We start from the raw sequence: 12,417 nt of genomic DNA, 5'->3' as shown, positions 1-12,417 counted from the left end.
ATCAGGCCTCCTGTAAGCCACTCAGGTACCGCATTACACGTAGTTTCCCTTAGGCACAGGGAAAAGGGGGCTACACTTGCATCAACAATTCCATTACTACATGTGTGTTTAAATAAAAGCTGAAGTGCAGAGTTTTGGCAGCTACAGTATATTGGTCCTAGGGAAGTGTAGAGTCTGTACAGGTTTTGTAGTTTTTAATGGAGTGATAAGAGAGCATTTTATAGATGTAATAATGTTTTTCAGAACCTTTGAAACCTCACTGGTCTCTTTGTATGTTTATAAAGCTCTATGTACAGGCATACCCCGCATTAACGTACGCAATGGGACCGGAGCATGTATGTAAAGCGAAAATGTACTTAAAGTGAAGCACTGCTTTTTCCCCACTTATCGATGCATGTACTGTACGGCAATCGTTATATATGTGCAGAACTGATGTAAATAACGCATGTGTAACAGGCTCTATAGTCTCCCCGCTTGCGCACAGCTTCAGTACAGGTAGGGATTCAGTAATGCTGTTCAGGACGTGCAGACATGCGCATGCGCGAGCTGCCGTTTGTCTATTGAGCGAGATGTACTTACTCGCGAGTGTACTTAAAGTGAGTGTCCTTAAACCGGGGTATGCCTGTACTTACACTATACCATCAATGAAGCATTGTTATCACAAGGTGCCGTGACAAATGTTTTCATGACTGAGAAGAGAAGGCATGGATGTCAGGAAAACATCTGTTAAAGCCAATGAGATTCCTTCAGTTGGTTTCAGGGACTATCATTAAGTTTAATGTTATCAAGCTTTAATATCTCATGTCCAAGCAGTTAAGGGCTCAATTGTTTTACCAGAACTATAATTGACTGCAGAAGATTCTCATGAGGGCTACAATATGGGTAAGCAAAGTATGTGTACTGCAATCTTTACGTCTCTTCCACACACTGGCTACTCTCTCCCTCTGCTTTGTATTTCAACCAAAACCTCTTTTGCTCAACATATTTTATTGCTTATCATTACTACTGACTTTTTCTCCTGACTATCCTGACTAATTACCAGTGCCAATGGCCAGATTAAACCCTCTTTTTGGGGAGGCAGCTGGCCAGCAGGATTCCAGTTGTACAACCATTATAAAGCATATAAATAAGATATTTTGATAATGTGGATTGAACATATCAAATATACATCTGGTACAAATGTAGGAATAATTAAACCTAGTTTAATGAAGTAATATGTTGGGTTAGTGTGGTATAACACCACAATTTGGGACCACGGTAAAGCATTTCATGTAGCTCTCAATGCATTTTAAGAAAACCATACACACCATCATTGTTTAATGACATAAGTAAACCATTTCAGAGCTGTGAAGGTCAATCTCTAAACAGTAGTGCAAAGCTGCCAACTCTTCTTGGACTTCTGGGTGATGCTTAGAGATCTCCCATCTTCCTGCAACTCACCTGTATGTGGCAAAAAGGTGCTAAAGAGCAGAAATTTACAGTCATTTTATTTATAATGGAAAGGGGAAGAGTTGCCGACAGAAAAAAGGGCTATAGGAGACAGAAACACACAGATAGGGATAGAGGATCTGTTTTGCTGGAATGTTGCCGTTTATAATGGTAATAGAGTTGGAATTGATATTCCCTCTTGTATGCCTGATACTACTAAATATGTCCAGTGTCAGTGAAAGGGAATTTTTAATTGCTGATGTACTGAAACAACATATCTGCAAACCACTTTTCCTCCTCCTTACAACTGTAGTTATACAGTTATTCAAGGTTGCCAGCTATGCTTTATAAAAGACCACTGCTGAGAACTGTAAATGCAATTTTGCTTTTGTAGCCCAACATAGTAATTTTCTAGGTCTCAAAAATGCCCTTGTTCAAACCATTCTGATAAATGACTTTTAATATGTTTAAATAACATGGTAATAGTACAATGCAAAAATGGGATAACCAAGATGAACTCATCTGGGGGCCGGGTTGGCACCTCTCCGGGTTTGACCCGGAGACTCCGGATTTCGGGCACTTGGCTACGGGTTGCCGTTGTCAATCTCCGGGTGGCGGCGGGGTGCGGTGTGGTGAGGTGGTGTCTCCGGCATTCTCTGTTATTCTCCTGCAATTCCCCCTCGAACTGCAGTGAACATGGCTACACGGCGTCAAATGCTGCCGCATTGCCATGGCAACCGGACGCTGCGTGACGTCACGCGTAGCATCCAGTTGCCATGGCAACACAGCGTCATTTGACACCGCACAACCATGTTCACTGCAGTTGGAGGGGGAATTGCAGCAGGATGCCGGGAGACGCCGCTGCACCACGCCACACCAAGTAAGGGATTTTTTTTCCTCTCCGGGTTGGCCTTCAGTAGAAGATGGCAACCCTGTCTGGAGGACAATATCAATAAAAACACATAGTATAAAAATATATTAAATACAAATAGTAAACAGAAAGAACACAAATACTTGGGTATCAGCTCTCATGTTAAGTATATTTTTTAGTTAGAATGTTATTACTATTTGTGGATTCTGTATGTTTATCATCTGATTACTATTTGTATTGAAAATATGTTTTTATTCTTTTCGGTGGTAAGAGTCCTTTTTATGGGTTAATCTTGGATGTACTGCTTTTGCATTTGACTTATTGTATCTATTTAGCACTGCTGTGACATATTGCTCTGGGGATTTTGTTTTACACACCTTATTTGTTTTTCCGTTACCTTGTATTTTCATTTATGCTTGGTGTTTGACAATTGAAACTAACAGAGTAAGGACTGGATTTGAAGTTCCCAAGCACCACATATTCGCACTACAGTATACTTCTAAGCATTAGGGTACATCTACTTATTAACGCCAACATAGGAATCATAGACAATGTTTAAATGGTGACACTATTGTTGTTTTCATGGGTGAAGTGACAGTTGAACGTTGCACATCTGAAAAACTCTGAATTTTACGGAGAGCATGTCTGGCAAGGCTGCATGCCCTTCTCATCACAGGCAGGACAGCGCAAGGCACGGTACGACTCTTTAAACCGGTTTGCCAGCATGGAAAATTTGCTTCCATGGCACAGGGAACACGGAGCACATCCTGACCCTCTGCATTGTGAACACTGGTGCATCTCATCGTCTTCCTGAAACACACAAAAAGTGGACATCTAGAGGCATGTTTCTTACTCACAACTACATTTTTAGAGTTAGAGTGTCCCTATATTGTTCAGCAATATGGGATTAAGGTGAGAATGGATGGGTTCTATAGGACAATTACATAAAATATTCTAGTCAGTTAATTAATAAGGCTATTTGAAGGCTCTGTCCCCTATGTTTCGTTTCGTGTAAAAAATAAATATTTTACATATAAAAAAAAATATCATCCACCTTTTGGATCTGGTGTTTAAAAATGATCTTTTTATATTATGAAAATATTTTGAAGTGAATGCATAATTGGAACAAAGAGTTTGCTCTGAAATTAGTGTCAATACTATATTTTAGCCATGGCTGCCAGACTTTCTGAAATGTAGTGCAATCTTCTGTACTAAAACTAGTTACTTTTTCCATCTGCATGATACACCATATATATGCTTTAAACTGAGGTAAGCTAAGGATCCTTCTCCGGTATTCAGAAGGCCGCTATGCAGCATCTGGGGCCGTGATGATGTGGGTAACTAGTTTCCTGATGCATTTAGCTAGATTAGAAGGAGCTGTCTATTTGGTTAATAAAAGAGGTTGTACTGTACATTTCCGACCAAAGCATGGGAATACTTGGGCAAAACTATAGCATTTAGTTAAAGTATCGCTATATATTTTGTTCAGACGTGATGGTGTTAGATTCTAACGATATAACATTTTGTACTCATTTTCTCTCACAGCAGCTTTTAGTGTCTGCCGTACAAATTTACTCCCACTCTTTAAACTCAAGGGATTTACCCAATTCTTCTTCCCAGCAATGCATAAATGTATACTTTTTCTGGGCTTCTGTATTAAGAATTGTTTAGTACATAAATTATATAAGACCCTTACCCAGGACACACTTGAAAAGGAGGGGCAACACTCAACGTGTTATTCCTGGTAACATATGCTGGCAACAAATATCCAAATGTTCTTTGCTAAATAGACTTTCCAGATAAACAGGGGAGGAGGGTTTGATGGAGAGAAGCATTTGGACACAAAATTATTTAGTTACATAAATCTGAAAGTTTCTGGTTCTTGCTGGTTTCTAGTGCCTGTATTCTCCACCTCTCCTCGTGACTTCCGTCCCCACCAGGCTTCTGAGGCAACCACCTAACCTTCTATCAGTATGCAAAAAAAGTGCATCCACCTGGATGCAAGTGCATTGGTTATTCCTAAAACCTGGTGTGGCTCTGTATCACGAGTGGAGGTTTGGAAAACTTACCTAATTGACTCAAAAGATTTAATCTTGTTCCCCTAATCATGCCTTTGATTAAAAAAAAAAAAAAAAAAAAACCTTCAGCCTTCCCAGGTCATACTTGAAAACGAGAGGTAACTCTCAATGTATTACTTCCTAGTAAAACACTGGACAAACCTGAAGTCAAATCTATGAGTGTATTTAAATGCAGGTTCACATGGTTTACCTGTACATTCTGCTTGTGAGTTTGAGGCTGTTCATACTCATCCATTGATGTCAAACGTAAATCCCCTTCACCTGCACGTCTGCCCTCTTTGTGCAAGCATGTTTGGTTTTCAGAGGCTTCTCTCTGGGTCACTATTTTCATCACATCTTTTTTGTCCACTGGAGTGCGAATAATCTTTAAATTACTGGTGTAGATTATGATCTTGCCAAAGTCTATTACGTTAGAAGTCTAAAAAATGTAATCACATAATTGGTTTGTAATAACAAATGTTCACATATACTGTACATATGCAGTGGAAGCACTGTTTGCGGGGTGATAATGGTGAAAGGCAGGGCTGCAAACCTGTCTGACATGCAAATGAGCACACAGTAATAGTGTGTGTGTGTGTGTGTGTGTGTGTGTGTGTGTGTGTGTGTGTGTGTGTGTGTGTGTGTGTGTGTGTGTGTGTGTGTGTGTGTGTGTGTGTGTGTGTGTGTGTGTGTGTGTGTGTGTGTGTGTGTGTGTAACATTTCTAAGATTGACCTTAACATACAAAAATGGAATAATAGCACAGGAATTCTTTCTGGGGAGAGTTTACTATTTTTATCCAATTCATTCGATTATATATTTCAGATCTGACTAAAAGTCATCTCAATACACCAGCAGCATGTACTGTAGCTTCAGACCTCAATAAATTATTTTCATATAATGATTAAAATATAGGAAACCAGTCAAAATCCTAATTTACATATCTAGAGTACTCTGCAGTCATGCTTTGCCTAACGTGCTCGAGGGCCTTAAACAGTGAATCATTAGGATAGATGCAGAAGGGAGAGAAGTTCTATTTGTTTTTAAATACAGTATGAGTGTGAATAATGTCTGTACTAAAAAAAAGCAGACTTGCTAAATTATGACTGGAATGTTTCCTGGGTATTTTGCTTCTAGAATGGATTGTATGGATTGCAAGGCTGAGATCTGAAAACAAATAAGCAGTGTACTGAAGAGATTACAAGTATATCGACTTTTACAAATCAATTTGGTCTCACATACAATACTATACTTGATACACACAGGTGTAGGAGATGTTAATAAAGTTTGCTCATGGGAGTGACTTGGTCATAATGGAGATTATTGTAGAACTACAGTACACTGCTTTAAAAAAAACCCTGAGCTTCTGGATGTAGAAACCTAGTTCCCAGCTATCATTTTTTATCACCTCACATCTTTATTCCCTAACTCACATAGATATAGCGACTAGATAATTATAATACAGGTGTGTAATATATATATATATATCTTCTATGATATATATAAAACCCAACACAGAAAAAAGAATCCCCCAATTAGCACTCTAGCATACAGAAAAGTATCAAAATGTATTAATCACAAACAGACATACATGAATTAAAAAAGGAAAGGTGGTATCCTGCCTGCTGTAAAGTTGTACACGAACCCCTTAAAGAAAAGAATAACAAGCTGAAATAAGCTATTTCAAAATTCAAATTAATCTAAAAGGAGAGCTAGTAACTGAACTTATTGTGTGGAACCATATAATAAAATGCTGGTGCTATGTGCTAATTGGTAAGTAACTGCACCTATGAATAATAAGGGTGTAGAGGCAAAATAAAAACACTGGCACATCCTCACCACAGATGTGGATTTGAAACAAGTTCAGGGTGAGAGAGTTAATTTGGTTAGCCGCAGGGCACCCAATTTAGGTGACAAACTGGTTAATAGCCACTATATCCCCAGCAGATCTTCCACTTTCCTCAAGAGAAGGTTTTACACCATGTCGGTCATGCTCAGCCTGTCATTATATGCAGGCTAGCGTGGACTTCTATGATTCAAAAGGACTTACAAGATTTGAAATTAGGTCTACTTTAAATTGCAAGTCTAAGGCGGTGATCTATTATCTTAAATGTTCATGCCCAATGATCTACATTGGGATGACCACTAGAGAGCTTAGATTCCGCGTGTTAGAACATGTCCGCAATATTAAAAATAGTGATCGCGATTTCCAAAGTGGACGTAAATTGACCACAGTAGCAAGACATTTTAGACTTAAGCATTACTCAAACACTGACTTACTAAAAGTCTTTGCCATCGATCAGGTATTTTTGGGCATTAGAGGTGGTGATCTGGAAAGATTATTATTACAACGCGAATGTCGCTGGATCGTTAAATTAGGAACTTTGCTGCCCCTAGGTATGAACGAATACATGGGATATGCAATGTTCCTGTAACGATCCCGTGACTTTATGATATGGACACTTATACATAGACATCTTTATTTAACTTGCTAGTTTTTCCTTTTCGCTTTATTTATCCATTCATTTGTCATTAATACATATTACATTATTTATTAATTCACTTGTGTATTCATATGTATTTTTGTATATGCTCCTTGGTAGTTTGACTTGTTTTCAGTTTTAATTTTATCTTTTGTCCTTAGTTCTCATATATATATGTGTATGTGTATGTATATATATATATATATAATATATATATATATATATATATATATATATATATATATATATATATATAATATATATATATACAGTGGTCGACAAATCACCAAAAAATCTACTCGCCGAACAAAAAAATCTACTCGCCACCTAGTACCACACATGTGCTGCTTGGGCCAATAGGAGCTCGCCACAATGTTAAATCCACTCGCCCGGGGCGTGCAAATGTATAGGTTTGTCGAACACTGTACTTTGTCGAACACCGGGCGAGTGGATTTAACATTGTGGCGAGCTCCTATTGGCCCAAGCAGCACATGTGTGGTACTAGGTGGCGAGTAGATTTTTTTGTTCGGCGAGTAGATTTTTTGGTGATTTGTCGACCACTGTATATATATATATATATATATATATATATATATATATATATATATATATATATATATATATATATATATATATATATATATATACATACACATACACATATATATATACACATATATATATGAGAACTAAGGACAAAAGATAAAATTAAAACTGAAAACAAGTCAAACTACCAAGGAGCATATACAAAAATACATATGAATACACAAGTGAATTAATAAATAATGTAATATGTATTAATGACAAATGAATGGATAAATAAAGCGAAAAGGAAAAACTAGCAAGTTAAATAAAGATGTCTATGTATAAGTGTCCATATCATAAAGTCATATATATATATGTCATATATATATATAATACAAAAAGAGTACAGCGCGGCTCCCATAGCGTAAAATAGTAATTTAATATTAAAAATGTCGTGTAGATGAATCACGGACACTTACAATGTGCAGATAAAATAAAGACATGGATATAAGGTCGTTTGTAGTCACCACGATGGAGCCTCTGTGGAGGGATGGTGCTGGAAAGTCCTACACACTCTTGCTACGAACGCCAGGTGGGTGCGCGCGCACCTAGTCTCCTCCTGGAAGTAGATCTCGTGAGAGTGTGGGTCCCCTCCCCGTGACAGGATGCCGACACAGAGGTCAGATCTCCTGCGTCACCGTTGGATAATCCAAAACGCCGGCTCCAAATAAAGTCATGTAACTGATGACTAATGAACTGAAAAGTTCATATATGGTCCATGAATGATAAACAGATATAATGAGTCCAATACTAGCTCTTCCCTACGCGTTTCGTCGCGATAAGCGACTTCCTCAGGGAATACCTATATATATATATATATATTAATTTTTTTTTAATAGTTATTGCCTTCTATATACTTTTGTTTTTCTGTGTGCTGTATTAATTATTTCTTTTATTCCTCTTTGCACTCAGGCAGTTAATTTCTGTCCCAAATTGCTGATTCCTCCAATGAATGAGGGTCTTTGGAGACAGCCTATTAGCATTGCCTCTTTCCAGCTGACTCACTCTTCTGATCTCCCCATACGTTACAACATACTGTATGAGACTACTTATATGGTTGCTATAGCAATACACGTCAAGCCCCCGGATGAAGGAGGTGGCGAAACGTGCACGTCGGGGCTTTTTTGACTCTTCAGGACTCGGTGGTGCCCCCAGCTGTAATAATTTCTTCCTGCCGCATCACGTGTTTCCGCCCTGTGCTTCCATCATGCAGGGAGCATGCGCAGTGTGGCGGTTGTGGCTGCGACTCATTCTCTCTGAACCCACGAGTATTCTCCTCGGTTGTGGACTAACTATCTTGCTGGACTTGTGCTAAGTACCTTTTATGTACCCTATTTGACTTTATTGCTTGTCATCTGTCCACTAGTGTACTTCTGTGTGTGCCAAATCATACTTGTTTCACCACTGTATTATACTGCTGATATTTACACACTGACACCCAATACAGGGGGTTAAATCTTAGCAGTTTCTGACCGGCCAGTCTGAGTTTTTAGAGGCAATCATTATTTTGCCTCTACACCCTTATTATTCATATGTGCAGTTACTTACCAATTAGCACATAGCACCAGCATTTTATTATATGGTTCCACACAATAAGTTCAGTTACTAGATCTCCTTTTAGATTAATTAGAATTTTGAAATACAGTAGCTTATTTCAGCTTGTTATTCTTCTCTTTAAGGGGTTCAAGTACAACTTTACAGCAGGCAGGATACCACCGTTCCTTTTTTAATTCGTGTATGTCTGTTTGTGATTAATACATTTTGATACTTTTCTGTATGCTAGAGTGCTATTTGGGGGATTCTTTTTTCTGTGTTGGTTTTCATACTATTTTTATCCCCAGCACCGCCAATGGTGTTATTATTCACACTTTATTCAACTGGTTTTAGCACAGCTTATTGTTATAGGTCTGTTGCAGGTTTTTGTGTGTGTTATATATATATATATAATCAAAAAATAATATATATATAATACTGAGTTAAGTTATGGTGAGTAAAAAAAGTGACAAAAACCCTCCATTGCAAAGCAAATATGCAAATATGTAAATATAACTGTATGCTCATCTGCAACCCCGCCCTTCACCATTATCACCCAGCACACCCACTGCAGCAAGGGATTCTGGGAAATGACATGCAAATGAGCACGCAGTGCCACTTTTTGCTTCAAAAACCAATTTTAACATAGTTCCCTATAGGCTTAAGCTTGCTGCATGGTCACAGCTTTGAGCACAGCCAGGGTTAAGGTGCATACCCAGAAAACCACCCACAGACAGCTGTTTCGACCTTAATGGGTCTCATCAGTGTGGGGTTGATTGACTGGGTATGCAAAGAAGCTAATGGATGGGGTATACCATAATACTGAGTTAAGTTATGGTGAGTAAAAAAAGTGACAAAAACCCTCCATTGCAAAGCAAATATGCAAATATGTAAATATAACTGTATGCTCATCTGCATGTCTAAGGCAGGTCTGCAACCCCGCCCTTCACCATTATCACCCAGCACACAGCACTTCCACTGCAGCAAGTTAAAAATGTTTTTTGAAGCAAAAAGTGGCACTGCGTGCTCATTTGCATGTCATTTCCCAGAATCCCTTGCTGCAGTGGAAGTGCTGTGTGCTGGGTGATAATGGTGAAGGGCGGGGTTGCAGACCTGCCTTAGACATGCAGATGAGCATACAGTTATATTTACATATTTATATATATATATATATTTATCAGAAACAGTGCACATACACAAAACAAAATACAAAATAAAGGTAAAGGGAGGGTGCATACTGTCCAAAAAGATACAGAAAAAGGAAAAAAGGGACAGGCACTCCTATATACAAAAAAAGTGAAATTTATTGACTCAACTTTTTGGTCCCCACTGGAACCTTTCTCAAGGTCCCAGTGAGGACTGAAACGTTGAGTCAATACATTTCACTTTTTTGCATATAGGAGTGCCTGTCCCTTTTTTCCTTTTTCCATTTTAAATATACTGTACATAGAAAGACTTAATTTCCAGTAATTGGAAATCCCCCAATGCACCAACCCTAACCCATGTTAAGAAAAAAATATGGGAAGTATTGGCTATGGAAAATCTTACGGCATACTTCACAGACTCCATGGGTAAATTTGATCCGATATGGGCACCCTGGTTGGCCCGCCTTAGCCCTGTTTGATGATTCAGTCCTTTGTACATATGAGTGCATTTATTTGAAAATGTATATGCTAAATGTTCTATTGTAAATATTTATGTATAGTGACCAAGGTAGAGAGCACCATATAATGATAATATTGGTAGGTATATCAGCAAAAACAGTGAGCAATGTTCATTTAAATATTTCCATCACCCCCACTCCCCTCCCAACACTTTTTGTGGTCTATCTAAACCCTTTCTTTTACCCATCGAGGCATACTTTGAGCTCCTGTATGAACAATGTTCCTCTCCAAACACCCCCTCCCCTACCTACACTCCCACAATGAGGATCACACTGTAATTGTATAGACTATCTTCCCCCCTCATTTTCTTATTGCTGTACCCCATAACCCTGAAAAAGTTTCAATAAAAAGTGAGCTTTAAAAAATAAAAAAAATTATAGACATATCAGTGTATATAAAAGGATATATATATATATATATATATATATATATATATATATATATATATCATGAACTGTGTGCATTACTTACTTTCTTGTCAATTCCATGGCAGTCAGAGAATTGTGGGTCACCAGCCAGTCTGTAGGAGGTGCCATCTCTGAAGACACTTATCTTTTGTGCTGTCAGACGGGTGGCCGGATAAAACCTAGGATGGGCTTCTCCTTGGCTGTAATAATGCTCTGATGTCTCAAAACTGTTGTGTAGAAAGCTGTGGTGATATTCTTCTTCTGGTGACTTCAATTCATGACCATCTTCAAAGACCTGTTTCAGAACTCGACCACTATATGCAGATGATATTTTAAACCTCACTTTGCGGGATCTTTCTTCATACTTCTGGCTAAGCTTTCTCTGAAGCTCCTCCATGGAAAAAAGGTTCCAGGTGGTGGGTTTCCACTAATTTAGCTTTACAGTACATATACATATATATGGAGCTCAGCAGTACAATGTCTTCATTTGTTCCTCTAAGTCTAGTGATACATTAGAGGACCTCAAACCTTCCTGAATTATATAACAGCAGAATGAACACCACCTTATTAAATATTTATAAATACTCATGAAAGAAGTAATAGAATATATGTGGAGTACAGCACCTTGGCCTCCGCTTTCTTTAGAAGTGGAAGAGTCAGTTTACAAATAATAATAAGTCAACAGGGCAAACATGAAATTAAACTGTAGAGTTTGTTAACCCTTCATTCACAGAAATCACCTATTGAAATTCTAAATTTTTATCTTCCTTAAATTCTGAATATGTAACTATGTTATAAAAACCTATGTTCCCACTAAAATAGGAGAGAAGCAGCTCTATTACAAATGGTTACTGAAAGATCCAGTCTCATCTATGCCATTTCCTATGCTTGCATGATATTAATTGAGAAACCATGACCGATTTATTTCATTTTATTTATCTATAAAATGTTTTACCAGGAAATAATACATTGAGAGTTACCTCACATTTTCAAATATGTCCTGGGCACAGGGTTATGATAATAATACAAGGTTATACGTTATATTTACTGACACTTCATGTACAGTTAGAGACATTACGTGTTATGGGTGTATGTAACTGTTACAGACAAGATTATTTACTAAGCAGCACCATGCCTAAAACACTTATGGCTTATGGCTCATTATAAAAAAAAAAAAAATAAAAAAAAAGCATATCGGAATTAGTCTGGATTATTAACAATCCCCTTGGATTATTTAATGCCAAATCCGTTTGTGGTTTTTGATGGGGGGGACAGATTTAGCCTAAACTATCCGGGAAATTCTGAGGAACGGATTTGGACTGTTCCGCCCATCTCCAGCCGTAAGGTGTCTTCCAGTGCTAGAACGTGCCTTTTGGCATAGCACCGCTTAG

At 38.1% G+C, this 12,417-nt stretch overlaps 1 protein-coding gene across 1 annotated transcript; it reads right to left on the bottom strand.

Moving 5' to 3' along the window:
- Positions 1 to 2,929: 2,929 nt before the first annotated feature.
- On the bottom strand, positions 2,930 to 11,423 carry GRXCR2 (glutaredoxin and cysteine rich domain containing 2). Its single transcript, XM_075599120.1, has 3 exons — positions 11,091 to 11,423; positions 4,568 to 4,795; positions 2,930 to 3,109 (listed from the first exon to the last, which is right to left on the bottom strand). The coding sequence occupies exons 1-3, from the start codon at positions 11,421 to 11,423 to the stop codon at positions 2,930 to 2,932; spliced, it is 741 nt and encodes a 246-aa protein (XP_075455235.1).
- Positions 11,424 to 12,417: the final 994 nt, after the last annotated feature.

The sequence above is a fragment of the Ascaphus truei genome, chromosome 5 (assembly GCF_040206685.1).
Source record: "Ascaphus truei isolate aAscTru1 chromosome 5, aAscTru1.hap1, whole genome shotgun sequence".
NCBI lineage: Eukaryota > Metazoa > Chordata > Amphibia > Anura > Ascaphidae > Ascaphus > Ascaphus truei.
The sequence above is the reverse complement of the archived record's forward strand: the minus strand, read 5'-3'. Positions and strand labels throughout refer to the sequence as shown.

Excerpts from the sequence above, each read along its gene's own strand:
- GRXCR2 (XM_075599120.1), bottom strand. The coding sequence starts at position 11,423 with ATGGAGGAGCTTCAGAGAAAGCTTAGCCAGAAGTATGAAGAAAGATCC. Across the intron at positions 4,796-11,090 it reads GCCATGGAATTGACAAGAAA|ACTTCTAACGTAATAGACTT; the intron begins GTAAGTAATGCA and ends TACATTTTTTAG. Across the intron at positions 3,110-4,567 it reads CTCACAAGCAGAATGTACAG|GAAGACGATGAGATGCACCA; the intron begins GTAAACCATGTG and ends TGTGTGTTTCAG.